This window comes from Alosa pseudoharengus, unplaced genomic scaffold (genome assembly GCF_046254945.1).
Source record: "Alosa pseudoharengus isolate Yale_2024_CS ecotype anadromous, Long Island Sound unplaced genomic scaffold, YU_APseudo_1.1 YU_APseudo_1.1_scf_15, whole genome shotgun sequence".
Taxonomy (NCBI): Eukaryota; Metazoa; Chordata; class Actinopteri; order Clupeiformes; family Clupeidae; genus Alosa; species Alosa pseudoharengus.
In genome coordinates, this window is record NW_027468620.1 from 26,247,655 (window position 1) to 26,274,681 (window position 27,027).

At 46.6% G+C, this 27,027-nt stretch overlaps 1 protein-coding gene across 3 annotated transcripts in view; it reads left to right on the plus strand.

Annotated features, from left to right (window-relative positions):
• LOC143124479 (signal-induced proliferation-associated 1-like protein 2) overlaps positions 1-26,623 on the plus strand; it is a 110,777-nt gene extending 84,154 nt beyond the window's left edge. For 2 of the 3 annotated variants that reach the window (XM_076286054.1, XM_076286055.1), the window contains exons 15-21: positions 1,017-1,223; positions 5,198-5,336; positions 11,687-11,909; positions 15,051-15,182; positions 19,552-19,669; positions 22,954-23,035; positions 24,585-26,623. In XM_076286054.1, the coding sequence (XP_076142169.1) occupies positions 1,017-1,223; positions 5,198-5,336; positions 11,687-11,909; positions 15,051-15,182; positions 19,552-19,669; positions 22,954-23,035; positions 24,585-24,731 (1,048 nt within the window). In that variant the 3' untranslated portion in view covers positions 24,732-26,623. The remainder of the gene's footprint in view (positions 1-1,016; positions 1,224-5,197; positions 5,337-11,686; positions 11,910-15,050; positions 15,183-19,551; positions 19,670-22,953; positions 23,036-24,584) is intronic. The other variant, XM_076286056.1, reaches the window with a different exon arrangement.
• The last annotated feature ends 404 nt before the right edge of the window (positions 26,624-27,027 follow it).

A 27,027-nucleotide genomic window follows, 5' to 3' on the forward strand; every position in this document is an offset into this window, starting at 1 on the left:
ATTTTTAATACAGACTTAGTACTTTCACAGATTTTGTCTCAACATGTTTCCTTGTCTCTCACTGTCCCTCATGTAGATGAAATGCTCACGTGATTATGTATGTATAAGGGATATAGTAGGGCTATGATGAAGACCTTTCACTGCAGGTTAGAGAAAGAGCAGTATTCTGTTTGGCTTGAACGTGACCCAAAGTGGCAGACATGCTGTGTGTGACATGCAAGGCTCTCTGTGTGATCTAATCAGTATGGACAGGAGACCAAAGCCACAGTTATCCATCTCTCGTGTGTGTGTGTGTATGTGTGTGTGTGTGTGTGTGTGTGTGTGTGTGTGTGGATGTGTGCATGACTTACAGTATGTGGAAAGGGGAGCTGGCCGCCTCTGGTCAGTTGTATTCTGGTAATGGTTGTGGAAGAGGGCTGATGCTAAAGGTTGCAGTCTGTGGCGGGGGCCATTGGGACTTCCATCACAGGAGTTGCATGTGCTGATGGGTCAGCAGAGGTTTGTCAGGTCTGTCCACCCACGCTCTCATCTTTAAAGGAGAGCAAAAGTCTTCGTGTCACTGTCAAACATCAGACTCGTCATAAAGAGAGAAAAAAATTAAAAGGAACATAAAAGAGCGTACTATGCAAGGGGTCTTGGTTGCAAAGACATTGAGCTAATATTTCATCAGTTTCATTTTTTGTTTGTTTTGAAATCTTTTTGTTGGTTATTACTTTTGTTCAAACCAAAAGAACAGCTTTACCACTGTACCAGTGTAACGTGTAGCTTGTATCTAGTTGTTTGCCTTGCCAGCTCACGGGCAGACGAACCAAAAGTCCATGTGGATCCTCTCTCTGTTAACACAAAATTATCTGATTTTTGTTTCGTTTTGTTTTTATTTGGATTTAGATGGCGCCAATGTTTGTGTTAATATACAAACACCTGTAGGCTTGTTTGTTTGTTTGTTTATTTTTCTGTAGTCATGACACTACATGTGTTCCATTCCTCTCCCTCCCCACCCTGTGTTGTGGCCTTAGTGGTTCCCACCACTCAGGCAGCCCCCGTGCGCGGGGATCCCGGCACAGCGTCTCCCCCGACCTCCACAGGTCCCCCCTCAGCGCTCCGGGGCCCAGCCCGGGCCCCGGGGCCGCCGCCACCGTACAGGAGGGCCACACGCACGCGCGCAGGAAACGCACCGAAGACAGGCCCAGCCTCACGGAGCCGCCCAGCCTGTCAGGGTGTGGGTGAGTGGGGCTGTGTGTGCTTGAGTGTGTATGTGTGTCTGTCTGTCTGTCTCTGTGTGTGTGTCTGTCTGTCTGTCTGTGTGTGTCTGTCTGTGTGTGTGTATGTGTGTGTGTGTGTGTGTGTGTGTGTGTGTGTGTGTGTGTGTGTGTGTGTGTGTGTGCACATGTATGAGCAAGAGAAAGAAAAGTAAGAGAGACAGGCTGATGGACAGAGATGAATGTGTGAGGAAGTTTTGAGTGGTGGAGTGCTTTGTCGTCTGTATCTGTATTGGGTGTTCTGCTTTAGTTACAGCACATTGTGCTTGTTGTGTGCATAGGTCATGAACAGTGGGTCACCTTCTGTGTCTGTGTGTGTGTGTGTGTGTGTGTTTGTGTGTTTGTGTGTGTGTGTGTGTGTACATGTATGAGCAAGAAAAAGAAAAGTAAGAGAGACAGGCTGATGGACAAAGATGAAAGTGTGAGGGAGTTTTGAGTGGCGGAGTGCTTTGTCGTGTGTGTGTGTGTGTGTGTGTGTGTGTGTGTGTGTGTGTGTGTGTGAGTGTGTGTGTGTGAGTCAGACCCAGCCAGTGAAAGAGGACAATTGGGCTGGGACATGAAAAGGAGACACTGGAGGCCATGAGTGCCCGAGGACGCGGGGACGGTAGTCTTTGTCTGCTCTCCGTCTGATTCACTCGTTTTCACTTGTTGTTGTCATTTCTCGTGATGGTGACCTGGCGAACGGATGTGCTCTCTACACACAAAAGGCCGGCAATAGGCTCTTAGCATGATGGGCAATTTTGCCCACAAATGACATCTGATTAGAAGTCCAGCTGGAGAGAATGGCCACTTAAGAGTGAATGGCTAACAAGGGGAGAAAAATTGTCCTCCTGCACAGTTGCACTCTATTCTAGCAGTTGAGTATTTCATTAGAGAGTGTTGTCTGCTTTAAGTGAAATGCTTTGTGTTGACATTAGAATGAATCTACTGAAGCTACTGAACAGCACAACCATTATGTTTTTGTTTCAGGGAGATTGAGAAATATAGTCTAGATTTGATTTATCCTGGAAAAATAGCCAAACTGATTTCCAAGACAACACCCTGCGGATAGTACTCGTCAATTATGCTAATTGTGGATGGTACTATGCCACTACAGCATTGTCTGTATATTTAATGTAGAGTGTAGAATTATGTGTGTATTTCCTATTCACAGCCCAAATGACACAGGATTGAAATAACTCTATAATAATATTATAGAAATAACAATATGCTACAATATAAAGAGCTGTGTAGCATTGCGGGCCTTTACCCATCCCTTTAGCGTGTGGCTCAGTGCACTTAGCTCAGGCAAAGCCTGTCACATCTCGTGCTCTTTACCTGGGTGCTGGGCGCAGGTCACAGGGCCTGATTGAAGCGGACAGGTCTGTTCCACATCAGCTCCATCCGTCTGCAGGCGGCCCATAAGGGGCTCCTGTCACTAGTGCTTATCGATTGGCTCCTCTGAAGCCCTCTCGCCAGCCGTCTCACCCCCCCCCCCCCCATGTCCCGTGTCTGACGCCACACCAGGGCTTTGGGATGCGGCCCCCTTAACAGACGCTCACCATGTGTTGTGTACTAGCTGCTATGTAGAACTGGCCGTGTGTGTGTGTAATGTATTTATTCAGGTGTGTGTGTGTGGTGTGTGATAGGGAGTGATTCCTCAGGGAGACAGTGTTAGGAGCAGTATAGTGGGTAATGAGCTGATTGAACAGTTCTGTGATGGTGAAACATTGGTAGCCTGAGGTAAAATAGTGTGTGTGTGTGTGTATGTAATGTGTTTATTCAGGTGTGTCTGTGCGTGTGCCTGTCTACGTATGTGCTTTTTCTGTGTGTGTTTATATGAATGTGTTGGTGTGCTTGATTGTGTGTGTGTGTGCAAGGGTAGGTGGTTGCGTATGCTTGTTTGTGTGTAAGAGTGAGAAAAACTGATAATGCCTTCGTCAAGCTCCATAATTTATTTTTGGGGGTGAAATTAACTTCTAACTACCAGTTTGATGGATAGCTCTGGTATGTTTTTTTTCTGTCTAAACATTGTAAAAAGCCATTTAACATTGTTAACCGCCCTACACTGTTCATCTAAGTGTTTCTTTTAAATCCTCTTATGTAACTCTCGTCTCTTGATAAATGTTTCAATGTTGTTCCAGTATTGTTCTGAGCTCTAGCTAGTTTCCTCTGTACTTTCTCAGTGTTTTTCATCACTCTCTGCTCAATTAACTACTGTACAGTTATGGGCTCTGCTAACCGATTCTTTTAATGCTGTTATTCCTTTTATCTTTTTTATTTATTTATTTATTTTCTTCTGCTTCCATTTTGCTTCTGTGACGTCTGCTACAGTGGAGCTGAGAGTTTGCTAGCTTTTCTCCTTAAGACCCTAGCCGAGCGTTCCAGGTATACAGTGTTGCCCTCTTGGCATTTGCCAGCCTGCCCCCTTGATAACCCCTCCTGACCCCAACTTCCCTCTCCCAGCCCTCCCCTGAGAGCCACATGGTGTCTGGATGGCTCAGCACAGCTGCCAGCCAAGCCTGGGGCTGAAGAGTTTCCCAGCATGCATCAGTGATTCACTTGTTTTGACATCCCCTTGTTATAGCTAAATCCCCCCCTACACACCACCACCACCACCACCACAGTCACTACTACTACACCCAATGCCTTTCACAGGTCCCTCCTTGGCTTGTTCTGTTGAAACCCTCTGACACAACCCATTGCAATCTGACGCAAACAAACAATGACGCATGCATGCATGCATACACACACTCTCGCTCACACATACACAACTACACACTCTCTCACACTCACACACACACACACACACACACACACACACACACACACAGTACCCTCAGGCTATGTGACAGGGCCGACAGGTCATGCTCTCTGGCAGAGCTAGTAAGAGACTGCAGCTGCAGCAGATATTCAAATGTCACTTCTCTGGGCGTGGCACATTGCTCAAAGCTTTTGCATTATGAAACTAATACAGCTGTTGCAATATGAAAATATCTCAAAAGCATACTGTGAGATGTACACTGTATAGAGAGACCTATAGGTACAGTACGCCCATGACTGAGGGGGACTCGACTCCCTATATCTTTCTCTCTTTCTCCCTGTGGCTGTGTAACACCCTGCCAGGCCCTTCGTCCACCTCATAGGTGAAGTCACAGCATTGTTCAGTGACCACCAACTCTCTCTCTCTCTCTCTCTCTCTCTCTCTCTCTCTCTCTTCTCTCATGCCATTCTACTCTCCTTTGCAGTCAGTGCAGCTGTGCCTGGCTCCATCTCCACCTTGACTCTATCAGTACAGTATCTGATTGCCTAAACCACATCAGGCTTATGAAAGAGTACTCGGATAGCAAACCCTATCAAAAACCACAAGAGCCCGTGTCATCTAGCAAGGCAGTGACTGTAATTTGTGCCTGCTCGTTGAGATGTAGTTACCCCATCCATGTGTAGTTACCCCATCCATGTGTAGTTACCCCATCCATGTGTAGTTACCCCATCCATGTGTAGCACAAGCAGCCGTAACCTCCATGTCCCTCCTGTTTTGATCTAACCTGGTGTTTAACCTCCTTGCTCAATCCCTCTGTCTGCACCTTGTTCTCATTTAACAGCAAAAATGTTCACTCCTCTCCTCTCGTCTCCTTGTTTTTTTCCTCTTCTTTTCCCTCACTCTCTCCTGCCCCTCTCTCGCTCACACTAAACATGGCTGACCCAGCCAGGAGAGTTGTGGTTGAGGCACTCAAACCCTGCTACTTCTCCTTCTTGACTTCCGGCATGTCTCAGAGCTTCACACTCTGCTCCTCCTGACACACCCTAAAGCCACACTCCTCTCCACCCAGGGAGATGTGGCCTGTGTCCCCCTGACATAGCCCAAGCAGATGGGTGACCTCTACAACCCCCCCCCCCCCCCCCCCAGTGCTTTGCCCACTTTTGACCTCCTGTGATGCTCTGTGTGTCCCTCACAGGCAGATGTACGCCGCCGAGATGGCCAGCAGGATGCGGGAGAGTGAGCGAGGGAAGCTGCAGCCGGGCATGTCCAAGGAGGAGTACCTGAAGATGATGGCGCTGCCGGACAGCCCGCCCGGCGAGGAAGGACACAGGAAGGTGAGCAGGCCCGTTGGCCTCCATGCCACACACACACACACACACACACATACCATGCACACACACACCATGCACACACAAACACTATCCCCCAAGGCTGAGACTAATGGCTTTATTGCTTTGCGTGTTGGTGTTTGACTTCCAACGGCCAGCACAAAAACACACACTAAGACACCTGCTGAGGGTGTGCGGTGGGTAACATGTCCCAATTATCTGATTGTCTTGGTTAATTACGTGTGTGTGTGCATGTGTGTAAACACAGATAAGTAGCGTGGCTGTGAGCTATGTGTGTGCACGGCCCTTGCACACACAGGCCTCGGCCCCCTAAGGGCCTGAATCACATGTCTGATGGCCTCAGCACACAGGAGAGACATCTGCAGCTTATCAGCCCGTCTCTGATCTCCACTGCAGCACGGACTCACTCTGCTCCTCTCCACGTCTATTTAAAGGCAGAAACAAACACACACACACACACACACAGAAAACAAACACAAAAGGGCTCTCTCTCTCTCCCTCTCTCTCTCTCTCTCTCTCTCTCTCTCTTTCTCTTTTTCTCTCCGCTGTGGGGAAGGGGGTTGAGAAATTGTTTGCCTAATCTAATTTATTAGCGCACGGGGCTGAGTTTGCTCAGTCTGGATGTCATGGATTAAAGTGGGGAAGTTGGAACAGGGTGCGTCGTCTGTGTTTGATGTCCCCAGTCTCCCAGCCCAACACCCCCCCACACACACACACACACTCCCTTACTTCCTTGCCCCCCCCTCTCCATTTCTCCTCCTGGCGACACGGGTAATTACGTTCCACCGCCCCCCTCGGCCCTCCCCTGTCCATTATCTTTCAGGAAGGGACAGCGGACCTGTACAATGGGCTATTTTTAGCGGGTGTGTAATGTGCTACTGCATCCCAGCCTTTAAGAGGAAAGAAGAGCGGAGAGGAGAGGAGAGGAGAGGAGGGGTGCTCTGTCAGCCATAGCATGTGGAGCAGAGAGAAAGGGTGGTGTGTCTGTGCCTCTCCAGGGCCTCAGGGCCAAGCTGCTCTTCACTTTATGAATGCAGAGGGGAGTGTGCATGGCAGCAGCAGCTGTGGAAAGCCATAGAGCAATCATGTTGGCCTACTCCTACTCCCTGCTGTAATTGTGATGAAGCTTGTGGAACGAAAGCCAAAGTCCGCCCCAACTCATTTCTCTTTCCCAGTGCTCTCTTTAGCTGATTTTGTTTGCGAGGGCATGCGGCTGTCCGTGTGCATAACAGTATGTTTCAAGCATAGTTTAATGAGTTTTATAGGAACGTGGCATGAAAGTGCGAAAGGGCTCTTGGGGTGAAAGGGTCCAGAAACGGCCACAGAGAAAAGGGACGGGCCCAAGGCGAGGCCGGCCGATGGCCCATTTCTGATGCGGCTCCTTTAGCGGCAGCCGCAGCTCGGCCACACTCGTTTGTCAGCCTGCATTTTTTGTGGTCACTCCTTGGCTTTGTCATGGGCAAACTGTGTGTCTGGCCAACGCTGGCACTTCCAGCTGACCTGAACTGGACTGGCCCCTCTGCCTCAGGGCCTCTGAGCCTCTGTGTGTGTGTGTGTGTGTGTGTGTGTGTGTGTGTGTGTGTGTGTGTGTGTGTGTGTGTGTGCGTGTGTGTGTGTGCGTGTGTGTGTGTGTGTGCGTGTGTGTGTGTGTGTGTGTGTGTGTGTGTGTGTGCGCGTGTGTGTGTGTGTGTGCGTGCGTGCGTGTGCGTGTGTGTGTGTGTGTGTGTGTGCGTGCGTGTGTGTGCGTGTGTGCGCATGTGTGTGAGGGGCTGACAGCTGAGGTGCTCTGGACTGAGACAGGCCTTGAAGCTAGCGCCCATTTCACAGTTAACAGTGCTAACAACCGTGGATTCACTGGGAATGACAGATCCATAGAGCATTTCGCATGGCGTTCTAGAAGGGGAGTACTGGGAACACACACGCCATGTGTGAGCTTCTATTGGATGGTATCTTTAGAGCCGTGGCCTGAATTCCAGCTGTTGCCTGTAGGAATGAGAAGACGTGGACATGTGTGTTGACGATACCGACCATGCTGCTACGGCGGTGAGCGCCCTACTGCCCCGACACATCATCTCATTGTGTGTGAGTTAATGTGAGGCTCGGTTGGGAGGAGATGTAATAGGAAGCGGTCAGAGCCGACTCTCTTTTGGACTTTGCTGGAACTTCCTCCTGGCACCGCAGCGCAGGAGGACGACGCCAGAATGCTTCTCTCCACTCGTCTTGCTGCACTGGAACGGAGTTTTAGGCAGTGAGAAGCATTCCCCCTGAGAGCCCTGAAGGGTTTTTTTACACTGACTATTGGCAACGACTCGTAACGAGGCAGTGTAATGACTCCGAACAGTTCTGTCAGAAGCACTGTTTTTCGAGAGCTCTACCTAATGGCAAACTCATTCAAATGCGTTGTGGCTTCCCAAATATTTCTCTCCCCAGCCAGACAATAAACAACTAATATCTTTTTTTTTATATTCCACCTACCTGCTGTGTTGTATTGTACTGCCTGCATTTTATGTGTACCATTTCATGCTGACCCAGGCTGTTTGGCAATAACAGGCAAAATATTTTCAATATGAAGCTGTCTTAACCTTGAGCAGATTGACAAGGACTGAATGAAGGGGAAAGAAAAACACTTATCCAGTCCAACAGTTGAGCTGGAAACAAGCTATCTTTTATCTAGGGATAAGCAGCCCAAGCCCTGGGGAGCAATTGAGAGAGGACTTGAATGTATGACCTCAGAGATGGAGAGAGAGAGAGGATGCTCTCTGTGAAATTGTAAACGCTTTTCATTCGCCAGTTTTCATTCGCTTTTCATTCGGCAATTAGAATGCAAGCTCTGTGAATGTGTATGTGTGTGAGTGTGTGTGTGTGTACTTGATGAGGTGGGGAGTTTGTTTGTACGTATGTTGGGGGGGGGGGGGGGTCATGGGTTTAGAACTCTGTTTTATGCACAGAGGCCATATAATATAATTATTATTAGTAGTAGTATTATATACATATAACATATTATGGGAGTTACTCTTATAAAGAACCCATATAGAAACAACAGAGAAATAACCCATTCTGGCCAATGAGTACCACTGACATGGGCTCCTCGATGATGGGCTGATGATGATGCAATTGAATGGACAATCTTCGTAAGGCTAAAGCGTGCCAGGTCCACTTGGTCATAGTTTGGTGAAAAACATAATAGTGCCGTCAGCCTGCTTCTGATGTTCTCTAGTGCTGGTGCAGAAGACTATGCAAATGTTTAATCATTTGCGTAAACCCTGCAATGGACTTCAATTAAACAGGGTGAGATGAAGGGACGCTCCTGTGGCTTTTCCAGTCTGATCTAAAAGCCCTCGGCTCCCAATTGTTGACAGAAACGCAACACAAATGATCTACGCCATTTTGGTGGCTTTCCAATGTGGTGAAGCAGACGGCGTCTAGCCTTTGGGACACACACGCATGCACGCACACACACACACACAGACATACACGCATGCCAATACACACACAAAGTGATTCCCACCAAACAAAACCACCCCTAGCCCTCTTGACCCGTCGTTCCCCTCCTGACCCACTGTCACCTCAATAGGGAGCATTTTCCAACCCAGACCTTTCAGTGAGCGCTGCCAGCTATGCCACCACCACAGCCACCGTCTCATGTCCATTAAAAAAAGGACTCGTCCAGGCAACACTATGGAGCTTTGAATGGCCCCATCTTTTGTTGCATATGGCACAGGGTGTCCCAGCATTCCATTGGGAAATGCATCGCAGTGTGTAGAATCACCTGCGGGTTGCTCTGCCGACGGCTCATCAGGCCTTATACGGTATATGGTCTCTTTTCTTGCGGCCCTGGCGAAAGGAACAACGGACCCTGGTTTCTGAATGGCACCCAGCTGCATGAGGAGAGAGGAGAGAGACGTGTGGTTTATTTATAGTGGCCCACGCTTTGGGTAAATGGGGCTTTCATCGGAGTTCCCAGGCTTTCTTTTTGAAAGGCTGCTGCTGTGAGGTCACATCCTACTGTGTGCACATGCTGTCTGTTTTTGATGTATGTGTTTGTTTCTTTTGTGTGTGTGTGTGTGTACTGTATGTGTGTGTTTTTAGTAGGAATGTTCAGTATGTCTGGGAGTAAGGAAAAGGGAAAAAAAGCTAAAGAGAGATAAATGTTTATAATCCTTCAAAATCCATGTAGCACGCAACTGTGACTTCGATCAAGTCACAGAGACGGAGAGAGAGAGAGAGAGAGAGAGAGAGAGAGAAAATGAGTGACAAAGCTCTATAGAAAAATCTCTTAATACTACTTCAGTATCCTTACTGCACGCAAATACAGTATATCAAAAGCTTTTGCATGCTCTGTCCCGGTCCCTCTCTTTTATTCCCTCTCTCTCTCTCCCTCCCTCCATCCCTCTCTCTCTATCTCTCTAGCAGGTTGTGTCGTGTCAGCTGCATGTTTGAGCGCACCCCTCCCTCCCTCCCACCCACCCACCCCCTCACTCTACCCTTTCCATTTTCTTCACTAAATCATGGCCACATGCTTGTTTTCCCTCAACTCCAGTCCAACTCTCCAAGCCCCTGCCAGTCACTCAGTCACTCAGCACTCACTCAGCACTTCCTGTGGTGGTGTGGTAGGCAGCAGTGGCTCTCACGCCTGCGTGGTCTAATCCAACGTGGCTGATGTGGTGAACGCAGAGCCAGTGACCCCTGTGCCCACCCTCCCTGGTGGTGGTAGATCAGGCAGACCTCACTGCCCCCCCCCCATGGCCCCTAATTCCTCAGGACTCTGCTCTCCACCCTGCCCTCGCCTCATTACCTACCTTTCCATCCCACACACACAAACACACACACACACACACACACACACACACATTGCGCCAATGCACAGATTTGATTCTTTTAGTTGAACTGGCAAACCGGATTCAAGCACCAACACTGTGTCCAAATATTAATAAAAAACCCTATTCCACTACAAGACAAGAGACACACACACACACACACACACACACACACACACACACACACACACACACACACACACAGTACACACATGCATACACTACACACACAGGCTGTGTCTTAAACCATCTACTTGCACTCTTCAAATACTTACTTTGTGTGTATAGTGCAGATATTGGGACAATACTATCCATCGAAAAGTGGGCACCAAAAGCGCTCAGTGCACACTAGCAGTGTACTGACAGAAGTATGTGGTTTGAGACAGCCACAGATTCACACACAAAGACACATACACACATATCATATCTGCTTCCATCAGATTCCAGCCCCTCCCCAAGCAAGTATCATGGAAGTGAGGGCTGCATCAAATGATTGCACGTCACCTTGTGTTTGTCTCCTCCCTCCACCTCCTGCTTTCATGTTTTGTCAGGTCCTTCCATACTTGTCTTTTTCCCTTCCTTCCAAATGCAGTCCTTCTATCATTACCCTCTTCCTCCTCTCATTCTTCCTCTTCCTCCTCTCATTCTTCCTCTTCCTCCTCTCATTCTTCCTCTTCCTCCTCTCATTCTTCCTCTACCTCCTCTCATCTCATTCTTCCTCTTCCTCCTCTCATTCTTCCTCTTCCTCCTCTCATTCTTCCTCTACCTCCTCTCATTCTTCCTCTACCTCCTCTCATTCTTCCTCTTCCTCCTCTCATTCTTCCTCTTCCTCCTCTCATTCTTCCTCTACCTCCTCTCATTCTTCCTCTACCTCCTCTCATTCTTCCTCTTCCTCCTCTCATTCTTCCTCTTCCTCCTCTCATTCTTCCTCTACCTCCTCTCATTCTTCCTCTTCCTCCTCTCATTCTTCCTCTACCTCCTCTCATTCTTCCTCTTCCTCCGCTTCTTGCTGCTGCCTCTTCTTCTGCTGTTTGTCATTCATTCTCCTCTTGCTGCCTGTCATAAATGGCCTCCCGTACACACTGCAGGTTGGCTTTGGGGTGCCAATCACCAGTCATGATTCCAGTCTCCGTAATGATTCCTGATGCGTCTCATCTGTCTGTCTGTCTCTCTTGGGAACACTGATGAGAAACCACAAATCCCTCTCTCATTTCTCTGACAGTATCACTCGACAGTTTGTTTCTTTTCCCATCTCTCTGTTCTGTCACTCTCTCTCCCTCTCTCACATACTGTACACTCAGTTTGTTTTCAATTCACTTCACTCCAAAGAAGCTTCATTGACGTAACCATATCATTGCAAAGAAGGGCTGCCAAATCGTGTGAAATGGGTATAAAATGTGTGGGGGGAAAAGAAGTCATAACATTAACAACTCTCTCTCTCTCTCTCTCTCTCTCGGTCTCTCTCTCTCTCTCTCTCTCTCTCTCTCTCTCTCTCTCTCTCGGTCTCTCTCTCCTCAGTCGTCTGCGTCCGGCAGTCTGTCCCCACGGCGTTCGCTCTACCGTACGCTGTCGGACGAGAGCGTGTGCAGCAGCAACAGGAAGGGCTCATCCTACTCCAGCTCGCGCAGCTCCATGCTGGACCAGGCGATGCCCAGCGACATCCTCTTCAGCTCCACGCCAGCCTACCACAGCACGCTGCCCCCCAGGATGGGCATCTGCCAGCCCAGCTCCAACCTCAGGAGTGAGTCCCCTTCCCTGCACCACCAAACACAGGCCAATACAAATTAAGATAACACTGGTGAATGTAGACCAGGCTATTACACATTTTAACACTGGTGGGTGTAGACCAGGCCGATCCAAGTTTAACACTGGTGGCTATTGACCAGGCAGATACAAGTTTAACACTGATGGCTATAGACCAGGCTGATACAAGTTTAACACTGGTGGCTATTGACCAGGCAGATACAAGTTTAACACGGGTGGCTGTAGAATTCACAGAATCTACAGTTATTGACTGGTGTAGCATTTGAGCTTATATCGTAGTGAGAAGAATGTATTTTTAGAGAGTCAAGGGATATAGTCGGGTTGGGGTTGTCTAATGAGACCCACATAACTAGACTAGAGTCTTCCTATACTGGCATATTGAATTCAGCTTCTTGACCGATCTTGTTAAGTGATTGATGGTCAGTTAATTGACTTGTCAAGTCACCATTTTACTGTATGTGTCAGTAGCTAGTGAAGATTGAAGACCTGGGGGCCCTCTTGAAATTGATCTGGGCTAAAGGAATGTACAATTTGCTTTGTGTTATATGAAATTGCATCACACACATGTATTTGGGTGTTTCCACACTGTCTATATGCAAAATGGTGTTTTGTAGCTTGTCATGTGCATTTGATGTGCAGTAACATACATGCTGAGATGTGGATGTGAAGTCAGTGAAACATGGGGGAACACAAAGTGCACGTGTTCCTGTATGAGAAATGGTGTGTTTTCCACGTCTTTAAAAGACTCCAGCAGTATATTTGCTGTGCATTAACACACATGTTGAGACGTGGATGAGAAGTCAGTGGAACACGGGCAAGTGTGCCGTTCACGGTGTGGTGGTGTTCTGTTTCCGGCTTTCCGCCACATCTACAGTAGCACGCACCAGAAATCTTCACCGGAGAGGAAGTGCCGACACATGCTCGCGTCGCGTCACTGATGACCGTGGCGGTACGCGTCGAAGCAGGCCTCGCTCGGCCGCGTTGTTAATTAAAAGCTGCGGAGGAAACAGTTTGTCGCCTGGCATGGCGCACGCTCGGCGCGTGTGAAGCAGACACCCGTCACAGTCGAGCCGCTTCACTGGCGGAGCGGAGTGAATATGGATGAGCTGAAGGAACCAAGCAGGCTTGGTGGCCTGCATTGCCATACTGACTTGTAACGATCCACCAACTTTGATCGGCCTATTGATTCAGACAGTGTAAGACCCGTGCAATTTGTCGTTTGTCAAAACGACAGCCTTACATTTGACACATGATGTAATACTAGCTTTTTGTCAGACCAGGTGGATCACATATCACATCAAAGTATCACACCATAATTGATAATTTAGCCAAACACTTCAGTTTAGAAATCACCATAATGAATTATGTCATGGATTTAACATTCTTTGCCGTTTTTTAGAGCTGAATTTGGAATAGGTGCTGTGTGGTACAGTACTTTGGGAAGATTCACCACTCTCCTCTCCACCTCTCTCCCTCCCTCTCTCTCTTTCTCTCATTCCTTTTCCTGTGTATGTCCTTGTGTCTCCAATGTCTGACTGTCCTCCCGAGTTGTTTGCTGTGCATGTGAGCTGTGCAAAAGAGAGGAGATTGATTGTGAAAGGCCCTCCATCCTCCACTCCCACCGTAGCCATCATCCCCTGATGGAGGCCTGATTGCTGCTGACAGCTTGTTCAGTAGCTGTTTTCGCTCCCCCTCTATCCCCTCCTCGTCTCCTTTCCTGGCTTTTTACCCTCCTCTGGCCACAGAATACCGGGCAATTTGGGCATGTACAGGGCTCCGAGGAGTAGGAGGCGGGCTGGCGGGGTACAAAAGCTTCACCTGAAATGTCAATCCGAGCTCACCAGGCGCTCACTTAAAAGGCTCTTAAGATGTCCGTCTCTTCAGCAAGAGAGCGGAGAGGTAGGGAGGTAGAGAGGGGGAAGGCAGGCAGTGATGACGATAAACAAGAAAGCTACTTTGATTTAAAGCTGTTGTGTTGTTTTGACTCCTATCGCAAACACACACATACGCAGGCTTACTCACTCACTCTTCCACACACACACACACACACACACACACACACACACACACACACACACACATGCACACATGCACAAAACATGCAGAGATAAACAACAATTACATGTTCAGATGCTAGGACGGGCTTCATCATACTGGCCATTCTCTGAGGGTGTTAGCTGGCCCAGCGTAGATGTGTGAAGCCAACTCTGAGCGCAGCGTCAGTCAGCTGATGACTCAAGCGGGAAGTGGACTTCTGCATCACGGCTTGGTGCAGTTACACGCTTGATGCAAATTTCGTCATCAGTACAGTCTCCATGGACTGCCCACGCATGACCAAACGTTTTGTGTCGGTACAAAGTACTGGAGACCCACAGATAAAGTGGGAGTTTCATTTATTTCATGCTTCAGTGAATCAAGGCTGATTAGACAACCAGCATTGGTATCACTAATTAGATAGAGTATAGTTATAAAGGGGCAGAAAAACATCTTTAAAAAATAAATCTTTGCAGTAGATTCACATGACCTAGAAATATTGTTTCAGACGCCGTCATTGAGTGATCTAGCATGTGCACTGACTGAGAGGTATCTACAACAGTAAAATTAGTATGCTACGTACATATCCACTTTGCGTGAACGCAGAAGTGTACGCCTATAGGCCTGAGTGAGCTGACAGGACCCTAAGCACTGTTGCTGCTTCAGAGCTAGAGCCATCAGACTTGAAGCACTTACACACACACACACACACACACACATACACACACACACTTATATTACCGTATGCCCCACGGGACAGGAGAGGGTTTTTAAATTGACTCGTGCATCATTTTGTAATTTATTGAAGCGCCACACTGATTTCTCCTGGGTGTTGTGGGTAACTGAACTGTCAAGAATACCGTGTACACTTAATTCTGATTAGCTTTACCCTCTCACGTCCCTTTATGAAATAAGAGCCGAAATTCAACATTGTCATTGGTATTAGAGGCATACCACACTATTTTCTAAAGCCATCATCCCTGAAGCAGAGCCACCATAGCAAAGCTATGAACTATAAATAAGAGTATCCACCGTGAGTCTGCTCCATCAGGCTGACCAAAGTCTGACCTGTCTGTCCCCGCAGATGAGTTCTGGTTCTCCGACGGCTCCCTCGCCGACCGCGCCAAATTCACAGACCCGGGGCTCATGCCCCTGCCAGATGTGGCCTCCGACCTGGACTGGTCGCACCTGGTTGATGCAGCACGAGCCTTCGAAGGTACGTGGAAACAACCCCCACCCTCTTTCCCGTTTTTTGGCCCACCCCACGTGCCACTGCGCTTGTGGGTCGGTGTGTGCGAAAGACTGCGCGTCCTGTTCTACCACGTACGCTGCAAGAAGGGGGAAAAAAGATAACTAAAAACGACACACAAGGCTTTGGGGTTTTTGAAAGGATAAGTGTCCATTTTTGGGGAGCTGGGATACTCAGCCAATTTTGGCACCATAAACCCAGCAAGACGCCACTCAGGAAGAGAGCGCTAACCACCGCTGTCTGCAATTAAGCACTCAGCCGCCAGTTGTGGGTAATTGCCGGCCCTCCAGCGCCTCTGGCTATTAGCATGTAAAAGCTTGGAGTGTGTGTGGTGTGTGTGTATGTGTGTGTGTGTGTGACAGAGAGAGAGAGTGTCATGGAGACAGTTCCAGTTATGAAATTGTGAAAATGTCCATTATCACTTTTCAGTTTCATTACGTACTATATCCATTTGACCTTTCAGTTGCACATCTCTGTTTTTGGCTTTTTTAGATGTTGCTTCTTTTGGCTTGACACTCCCGTTGATGGAATATGGTTGAATATTGTTAATGTCCATGTTACATTGTCTGGTAGAGGTTTTTGGGGCCATAGTTTGCTTTCAAGAAGGCACACATTTATATAACTTTAGTATTCGTCTCAAAGTCAGTGTTTTAAAGTTTATAGGGCCCAACGCATTCCAACTTTATGTAACATATGCAGATCCTAATTTAGTGTGGCAGGGGTATTTGCTCAAAGTTCAGCAAAAACAAGTACCATTTTCCCAGGACATACCTAACAGGCCCAGTGTTTTAACAGTTAGCACTTAAAAGCAAGCATCCATCTCTGAGAGCAATTCCAATCTCACATTAAAGGCTCTATCCTGAATCTAAATGATTCAGATGAGTAGTGATGGCTTTTGAACAGCACACTGACGCTAAACAGAATGAAACAAGCAGTGGTTTTCTCCCACTGTTAAAATGCCCTCCATACGCCACACCTTACTGTTTTAAATCCCATAGCCACCCAGTGCCATGTGTGAGCAGTACTAAAAGAGCAGATGATTCTATAGTGGATTCAGAGAGAGAGAGAGAGAGAGAGAGATGTCGGAGGAGTGTGAGAGAGATGGGAAAGGGAAAAAGAGAGTGTGACAGCAGGCATTGGGAGGAGTGTCTCGTGCATATCTGTCATGTTAGCACTAATCTACGATTAGCCACTGCAAACTGGCCTGCTTTTAGACCATTAAAAGATACTGACATAGTGGTCTAAGAGCTTTTTCTCTCACGCCTTAAATCTCCCATCTAGCTCACTCAACGTCTGTCTTATTTCTCTCTCATTCTCTGTATCTGTGTGTCTCTCTCTCTCTTTTTTCGCTCTGGCTCTCTCTTGGGTGTATCGGTTGCTGTATGACATCTTGGAAAACACAGAGAATATTGTACAGTACGCACATAAAACACACCCATTAACCCTTCATTCCACAAATCTTTTAATGGCTCCACACTAGAAAGCTTTGAAACCTTACTCTCTCTCGCTATTTCTCTCTCACTCACACACTCATACACACACTGATAACAATGTTGTTATAAAGGTGCAGTTCTGTTTCTGTAGCTGCAAAAGCGGTGCAACTTCCCATGCAAAATTGAGGCCTTTTTGAGGGCACCAGCTATACAGAGGGGAAGACCTACAGGCAAGTAATTTAGATGTTCACTCCTGGATGCATGGTGCTCTGTAGTTCAGCTGTCTGACAAAGGCCACCTCGAGGTCACTGATTCACCAGCCCAGACGCTTCTAAGAGGGATTCTATATTGTTTGTTTATTTTTGCTTGCTTGCTTGTTTGCTGGTTTATTTGTCAGCTGGTGTAGGTGTCTAGAAACATGTGGCCTGGATGAACACCAGCTGTACTTGCACAAGCAGCACAAGCACAAGAGTGTAGCAAGACACGCAAACACACACACAAACACATATGACCTGTGACCGTTAAGTTAGCAAAAGTGTGAGAGGCACAGGCTTTCATGAATAATACATGCTTGCCTAAATCTCTTTCCGTGTTGCCCTGGTTCCTGCCCACGGGCTGTCTTTTAACACTGCTCAGAAATCAGAGGGCCGGATGCCACACAGACCCTAATTGGCTGCCAGGCGACCGCCTCTCACGGCAACCACATTGCCATCCCAGTAGCACAGGCACTGATGAGTTCAGTGCTGAGGCCTCATCACAAGCAGAACCCCCCCCACACACACACACACACCCCTCCATCGCCACACACTGACTGCTGTGTGTGTGTGTGAGGGTGTTGTGTTGTGTGTGTGCCTGAGAATCTGGAGTGCCTGAGAAGCTCCGTGGTGTTTATAAATATTTGGACTGTATTGCCTTTTGACTGGGTCGGGATTGTTGAGCATTTGCTTAGCCAAGCAGACGCAGTTGCCCGGTCACTCTCGTGGAAGGAATCGCAAAGAAATGGCGCTGTACAACACACCACGCCACGCAGCTCCGAGAAAGGAGAGTGGGCAAGGGACAGAGACAGAGAGGGACGTTGCTAAGGGGGGAGATTGGCTACTACAGCCTCTCAACTGCTTGCATGTGTGGGCCGCCCACCACCTCCCAGGATGCCTTTTGGCTGTGCAGAGTAGCAGAAAATAAAAGGGGGGGGGGGGTGTGTATATTAAATTCATATCAGTAGTTGAAGTTCTGACTTCTTCCAGAACCGATTATGACTTGTTTATTCTCTTTTGTCAGGCAATGTGTTTTCGTTTATGATCCATTTGTGCTTGATCAGATATGGCATGTTTCTAGATGACTGGCTTTGTAAGTGTAATGCTTTTTTGTCCTTTCATTCAAAGTCAAAGTCAAAGTCTGCTTTATTGTCAATTTCTTCACATGTCCAGACATACAAAGAGATCGAAATTACGTTTCCCACTATCCCACGGTGGAGACAACACATTTTACCAATTAGGTCCACAGACAAAAACATAACATTCAATTAAACAATATAAAAAGTAAATAAGAAGGCACATACAGTGAAGAAATAAGAGCAGCAAAAAAATGGGTTGAAATCAATTGTGCATACAGTAGACAGTCAATATAATAATAGTGCAAAAGTCAGGCTTTGTAAACTTATATATATCATGATGCCAACTTTAACTAGTATTGTATTTAGTTGTTTTATGCAAAAGGAACACAGCAGTTCAACATGCACCCAATAACTCAACTGTCACAACTGTCAGGCTTAGAACAAATAAAAGTCACAAAGTTCCCTCAAACTGAAATTCACTCTGGAGGAAAGCTGAAATAATGATGCTACAATGCTTCTCCAAAACAGAAACACATTTTAGTGAGTCATACTAGACATCAACCTGTAGTCTACACACTGTACCTCGACCACTTTACAGCTCTGAAGTTGGATTGAGAAACCTAGAACACCTCAGCATTACTGTCAAACTCCCCAAAAAAGAGCTTTGTCGCTGGTAAGCTGGGGCTTAGTGTGACGTTGTATTAAAAAAGCCTTACAGTCAAAATCCCTCAATTGTGTGGCAATCAAGGCATTTTTCTCCTCAGCCACTAGCTCAGAGGTAGATCTGCCTTTTCTGTTTCTGAGTAGATTTGGAGATTTCTTGTTTAGAAAATCCTTTTGGTAGTAAATTAAATGGGAGATTTGCCTTAGTCTTTCACTCTATACAAGGGGAGCCGTCATATTGCCATGGGCAGAGGGGGGGGGGGGGGGGTTCTAAGGTTTTTCTCATCAGTGGCATAGTGCCAGCAGCAGGCTTTCCTGCAGAGCCCTTTCCTGATCTCTGATATTTATCGAAAGAAAAGGCGGTACAACACACACCTCTCCCACTCGTCCTACTGTTCACTATTACCATGCGGAGGTATTTCACATATTTCATCATATTGCGGTCGTATTTCGCTGAGCGACTTTTCTGACATGAAGCCAGAGGAAGGAGACAGGAATCAAGCCAGGAGGCTGTCAGTTGCCAAACGCCTACTGCTGTAGCACCAGAGCCTCTGCAGGCTCCCCATCCCCAATCTCTCACTTAAACCTTGTGTGACAGGAGAAGGTACTGAGACAGATGAGAACAAGCTGACATTTTGGGGATTGAGGGACTTTGGGTTTGGGTTAGTAAAACTAAAAAGGAACTCTGAAACACACAAATATAGGTGTGCGTGCGTGCGTGCATGCCCGTGCGTTTGTGTTCATCGTGCTTTCATTAATAATATTGCAGCCAAACATGAATGCTCTTTGCTAGTCTCATAATGAGGGCTTTGATGATGCTTTGGTCATGCACATGTTGTGGGGTGTCTACTATGTGTGTGGGAAGGTGTTTTTTTGTTGATGTGACCTGGTTGGTTGACCCCTGCAGACCAGCGTGTGGCGTCCTTCTGCACCATGACGGACATGCAGCGGGCCGAGGCTTTGCAGATCTCTCAGGAGCTGACCAGGAGGGTGGCCGCCGCTGAGGGAGCAGCACTGCAAGCAGGGTAAGGACCCACGCCGCTCACACCCACCCCCATACAGTATAGCTCACACCCACCCCCATACAGTATAGCTCACACCCACCCCCATAGAGTATAGCTCACACCCACCCCCATACAGTATAGCTCACACCCACCCCGATCTCTATAGCTCACACCCACCCCCATACAGTATAGCTCACACCCACCCCCATACAGTATATCTCACACCCACCCCCATCTCTATAGCTCACACCCACCCCCATCTCTATACACATAGAGTATAGCTCACACCCACCCCATCTCTATAGCTCACACCCACCCCCATACAGTATAGCTCACACCCACCCCCATACAGTATAGCTCACACCCACCCCCATACAGTATATCTCACACCCACCCCCATCTCTATAGCTCACACCCACCCCCATCTCTATACACATAAGGCCCTTTCACACAGAGATTACGCAAAATTTGCGGGAAGAGGAGACGTCTTTTTGCCGCAACGTGTGTCTGAAAATGAGGTGAAAATTTGCCGGCCTGCTGATCTGTTCACAAGTCCCGGCGATTTGGGGAGCCAGGAGACAGGACCTATGGGTGGGACCAGCTAGCAAATTTAAACGTGACGTGCAATAGGGGGCGTGTAGACTGATATGCGTGGGCCTTATGCACCCTTCAGATGCAGCAGGTGTGTAATTTTCAAAACCATGGCGGGAGAACCGACAACACTTTGGCTAGCTGCTGCCCACATCTTTAGTAGGCCTACCTTGCAGATGCCATTGAAGTTGCTTTGCATCATCGTGCAGTGCTATGCTTCGATAGAATCGGATTCATCTTGCGAGCAACGTCTTCGGACAATAAAAAGTAATTTGGATGAGAAATTGAAGAGAAGCAGGGAGCAGTTGCATTAAGCATTACAATACCTACTCTTGTTCAAGAGCATTATCGCCTGTCCTCGAACAACACAGCAGGCATTCCTAGCATTAAAGTCCACAATATTCTAAACGGGTGCAGTTACCAAAGCAATCGGTATACAATGCATTAAGCATTACAATAAGAAGTGTGATTTCACCGATTAGACGTCCACATTTGAATAACCGCGGACTTAGGCTGTATTTGTGAAGTCTGGCGAATGTAAATGAGTGAAGTACACAGGATGATTAAACTATAAATGTTTTTAATAGAAAGAAATGTGCTTGAACTATTTACAAGTGCAAAATGAAACATCCAACAGTGCAATGTAGGCATATTATAGCCTAACTATTTACAAACATTAACTATTTACAAGTGCAAAATGAAACATCAGTGCAACAGTGTATTATAACTATTTACAAACATACAAAAAAGACCATCCATACCAAAAATAGAGCCCTATAACTGCAAAATATGCAGTGCTAAAAAATGTTTTCAAAAAATCGCAAAATTAAAAACAACAATATGATCAGTCCAGCTGCTGATAAGACGCAGACGGCCCGTTGTGTGACTCGTCCATGTGGAAGCTGGGGAATGGTGGCGGAGGAGAGTGGTAGGACGCTGCAACAGGTGCACGGTAGTGGCGTGGGGTGCTGTGCTCTGGTACAGGAGCTGGTATTCTTGCAATCATGTCCCGCATAAGGGAAGACTGCGACTGCATGTCCCTTTGGATACTTAGTCGGGTTGTTTCATAGGCAAACAAATCGGTGAAACACACAGCGGAATGTTATGGCCTGCAATTGCGAAAATGAGTAGGCCTACGAATTTACCTGGTTGGTTATCGGTGGCTGATTGTTGGCTTTCGGTGTTGGAATCGCTGGTGCTGGTGTCGGCACCAGAACAGACACTGGGTGCTGTGGATGCAGGTGTCGCCTCCATGCTGCTCTGAAGAGCGACAGGGTTGGCCGAGTGGCTGCTCCCCCAAATCGCACAACAGAGGTGGAAATATGGCCAATCCAGTCTCCCCCTGCCGCTTCTGCCGTTGTGGTCATTGACGCTGTTGAATTTTTTGCAGGCTTTTTAATTTGCTGGTGACCTGCATCTTGTCCCTTGCATAGCCGAGGTCGCGGAGTTTTCCGGCCAGTCTTTCCAATATAGGACCATCCTTTACTGTCCCGTTCATGTGGCGCCTCACCTCATCTTCTCCCCTAAGGGCAAGGAGCGTCCGGATTTCTTGGTCTCCCCAGTGTGCCATGTTTTCTTTCTCCTTGTTGTTGTTGTTCTTCTTCGTTCTGATCAGCTGTGTGTGTTTTTAAATCTCCCGGTGGTGGGTTGCATAGCGTCACTAGACACCCCCGCCCACGTCCCCTTCCCACGCCCACGTTCCCCCTTTCCGCCTTGACCCATTCACACTGGTGGCGGAACGAAAAAACTCGGCAAAATGTCTAGGGGGCTTGGTAGTAAATTTGGCGAGACCCTTTGTCCCGCCGTTCCCCCTCGGTCTATGTGAAAGGGACACTCGTTCCGCGATTCTGGTACATAAAATCGCGGAAAATTTGCCAGTGTGAAAGGGCCTATAGAGTATAGCTCACACCCACCCCATCTCTATAGCTCACACCCACCCCCATCTCTATAGCTCACACCCACCCCCATACAGTATAGCTCACACCCACCCCCATACAGTATAGCTCACACCCACCCCCACCTCAATAGCTCACACCCACCCCCATCTCTATAGCTCACACCACCCCATCATTATATACATACAGTATAGCTCACACCCACCCCCATCTCTAGCTCACACCACCCCATCATTATATACATACAGTATAGCTCACACCCATCCCCATCTCTATAGCTCACACCCACCCCCATCTCTATAGCTCACACCACCCCATCATTATATACATACAGTATAGCTCACACCCACCCCCATCTCTATAGCTCACACCACCCCATCATTATATACATACAGTATAGCTCACACCCACCCCCATCTCTTTAGCTCACACCACCCCATCATTATATACATAGAGTATAGCTCACACCACCCCATCATTATATACATGGAGTATAGCTCACACCCACCCCATCTCTATACACGTACAGTATAGCTCTCCTTCTGTCTTTTCTCTTCCTCCCTCTCTCTCTGTCTTCATCTCTTGCAGTGTCTCTTCATCTCTGTGTCTCTCTCACGCTCGGTCTACAAATCTTGTGAGCTCTCTTTCTACAATGCCATGATGGGCAAGAGCCATCGTCTGTTGGGATTTATATGCATGCCCCCACGCCTGACACTTAGTTCACTGTGTAATAGAGACATAGTGTCAATTTGCTCTCTCTCTCTCTCTCTCTCTCTCTCTCTCTCTCCCTCTCTCTAACCTTTCATTTTCTGTCTTCAGGGAAACCTCTCCTGCCACTCTGACAGGTAAAGTCAACCAGCTGGAGGTGATTCTGAGGCAGCTGCAGTACGACCTGAGAAAGGTAGCATTTTCAACAAACACACATACACACACATACATACATACGCACACACACACACATACACACACATACATACGCGCACACGCACGCACGCACACACACTGATCGACCCATGTTCCCTCTCCCCATAGCGTATTTTTTTACACCTGTCCCTGCATCCCATTTCTGCCACGGTAACTTAGTTCCCAGTCTGTCACACACAGGTGGACGATGGTTTTGTGTGCTGAGTGAATTTTAGGAAGGGCTGCACAATGGCACACCGCCGTTTTGAGGAAAGGGTACAAACAGGAAGGCATGGCTGTAACAATGCTCAGAGGCTTACTCACCATAATGGCCGGCCCAGTATGACGCACTTACACCATATTGTACATGTTAGATTTTCAGCTTCCCATTTTATCTCCATTATTCGATGCTTGGCTTGAGTACAAACAAAAAGGCAAATAATGAACAGGAAAAAAGCAAATCCTTACACCTGTCACTTAATGATTTTGCATATGATAATACTGTATACTCATGTAATGTATCTTCATATTCATGTTCATGTTCTTCAAATATATTGGTAAGACTTTTTTAAAGGATATTTATGTCAATATATTTATCCTGTCCAATATATTTATTAAGAATTTCCTTTTCGCTTTTCAAGTTATTGATAACTACATCATTATGCATTCTTGGTATTTTGATTGCCAAACATACACTCTATCTGTCTTTCAAATAGCCTGTTATATGGAAATATACATGTTACCCATTTCTAATCAAAATTTATTATACGGCTCTTCACAATGCAAGTAGAAAGCTCTATTGACTTTCCCAAAGTTCTACGGGTCCTTATTTTCTTCTAAGGACCTCTGAAATAATGACCGCTGTCAATGGCAACGGATTTAACCGCTGTCAATGGCAACTTCATTCGACAGTGAAAGCAGACGGTTGATCAGCTGTGTTCTAAAGAATGTTTGATTCAAGTTCAGCGTGTGTTGCGAACTATGTTTCTCAGCAAAAGCCACGACGAAACGGTAACAATAAATGTATTGTTACATTTGTACAAATGTACATATCATTTTTTTTTTTTTTTTTTTGGCAAGTAGTCGTATAATAAGCGGGATAATGTATAGAACGCCGGTCATTATCTGAAAATAAGTCCCTTCAGGACGAAACAGGACTGTTCGCCCTATAGGGACTTATTTCCAGAACCGGCGTTCTATACATTATCCCTTACCTAGATTTTGGCCTATTGGGTCTTCAAGTACTGTATGTAGAGGTACCATCAAACCACCGATACAGGGTCCCACAATTCAGTAGGGTCAGACTGAAGCACTCTTTTGTGCATCCGTCTATCCTAAAGCTCATATTAAGATCAAAAATAAAATGCAGGGATATCTATCTATCTATCTATCTATCTATCTATCTATCTATCTATCTATCTATCTACTGTATGCATCCATCTATCCATCTATCTATGTATATATATTTTTCTGCGTATTAGCTGTGTGTGTCTGTGTGTGTGTGCGCGCTCTGATGTGTTCCCGTGGCTCTATGTGTGTCTCCTCAGGAGAAGGAGGACAAAGCCATCCTGCAGGAGGAGGTGCAGCACCTGAGGCAGGACAACATGCGGCTGCAGGAGGAGAGCCAGACAGCTGCCGCCCAGCTGCGGAAGTTCACCGAGTGGTTCTTCAACACCATTGACAAGAAGCCCTGAGCCACAACCCCCCCCCCACACACACACACACACACACACACACACACACACACATACAGACACACACACCTCTATTCATCCCCTAGGACAGGGAAGAGGAACCTTTAGGGAGAACCGCTGAATGAACCCTTGAAAGTAGGCATCACTTTTATAGAGAAAGAAAAAGGCCTCAAGGCCAAGTCAGGGCCTCACAGGCACTCAGCTACCCCTCTCCCCCAAACACACACACACACACACACACCACCATCATTATACCAGAAGAACTGTCTGCTCAGAGAGATCTTGAGACGTGCTGAGGGAAAACTGCCTGTGTGTGTGTGTGTGTGTGTGTGTGTGTGTGTGTGTGTGTGCCTTTGTGTGCTCACAAGTTGTGTGTATGTGTGTCTGTGTCTGTGTGTGTGTGTGTGTGTGTCTGTGTCTGTGTCTGTGTGTGTGTGTGTGTGTGTGTGTGTGTGCGTGTGTGTGTGCGTGTGTGTCTGTGTGTGTGTGTGTGTGTTGTGTATGCCCCTCATGGGACAAATCATTGAGGAAAACCCCATTGCTTGAATTGCCCCTCCAGCCATGGAATGTATGAGGCGGTTCCCCTTCCTCTACCAGCATTGTGAAGCTGGTGTATGAGGGAGCCATGTTTCCTATGGGCACGTGTGCACACACACATACATACATTCACACATACATACATATATTCACACATACATACATACATACATACATACACATAGATAAATACACACCCAGACACACACACACACACACTCATGATTTCAGAGCACAGAGAAGGATGGATAAGCAAGCAGATGGAATGTACTGGACACAATGAAGTGGTACTTAGTTTCTGCTGGCTGTGAAAAGAATGATCGTACAGAAGAAATCTTCAAAGCACATTGGGAAAAGAATTGAAAAAAAAATGAATGTAATCCAAGACCTACCTTTGCCGGACATCTCAATCCCAGTTCCCAATGTTATCCTCTTCAAAGTTTTTTTTTTTTTTTTTTTTTTGAGGTGTCCTCTTCACCCCAACCAAACATTGTACAATAGAATCATTGGCAGTTAACATTAATGTTTAAAGAGTAAAAAGGTGCTCTCTCCATAGCCGGTGTTTCATATATATATTTTAAATATATATGAATTATATCTGTGTTGGTTTTTTTGTCAGATAGTTTCTATCCACTGTCGCCATGTCCTAGCAATAAAACGTGGTAGTAGCAGAACTGTATAGCCTAAAGGTTAGCATAAAACAAATGTGAACCTGTCAAGTTTCGCTTGTATTTATTTTACCAAGAGGAGACTGTGCCTAAAAAAGAATAAACAGTGTATGGATTGTTTTCTCATGCTTTTATTTTGTTTTAGTTTTTTTGGTTATTTGTTTTGTTTTACTGTTGTTGTTGTTTTTTTCAACACTTGCCTTGTCCGTGGCTCGCTGAACTCAATGTGTGTGAGTGTATGCGTGTGTGAGTCTGTGTGAGTGTGTGTTGTCCATCTCTGCAGGAACCGGTCTTATGCAGTCATTTTCACAGCGAACCACCACTCACAATGCCAAAATGTGTCGATCTGTTGTACAGAAACTTTGATGAAGTGTCTTGTATTTAACACCATTATTTAAGCTTATTTAACCTCAAATTGTTTATTTTATTAAAAAAAAATTTTTGTTTTTGATTTTCTGCACTAAAAGGAGTAGCTTTGTCTAGGCTGTATTGTGCATAGCGTGCCAGAGCTACATTAAAACATAGATCTATATAAAAGGAGTTGTTCTTTTTTCCATTCCAACATTTGGACGCTGCTAGAATACAGTCTGTTGTTTGTATGCTTTTACAAATGTCTTTCTCTGTAAAATTGTTTCATTTGAGATGGGACGTTGGTTGCTTTTTTAAATAAATGTAGTATGTAAAATACTTGCTGAATAAGAAATGTTTTTTTCTCTCTCTATGTCAGGGTACAGTTAATTGAAGATAGATATCTGAATTCAAAGGGTTGTGATTGGGTCCCTGCTGTGACTAGTTCATTGGTCCATCCCGCCTGAGTCATTGACTGGCTTTGCAATGTTACAGCCATTTACTCAATTCGGTGGGCGCAATGGAAATGTGGTTGCCATGGGTGTTGTTGCCATGGATGCAGCCTATTCAATGTAGTGCCTATGAGAGACCCTTGAAGGAGGGAAGGAAAATGTGTTTGGTTGGATTGGTGCAAACTCTGAGGAGAGACGCATGGTGCCTCCGTAGTTGTCATCTACGTATGGTGTATACACAAATCAAATCAAGAGTCTCTCAAATTTTGCATTTTGTTTCTGTATTGTTCA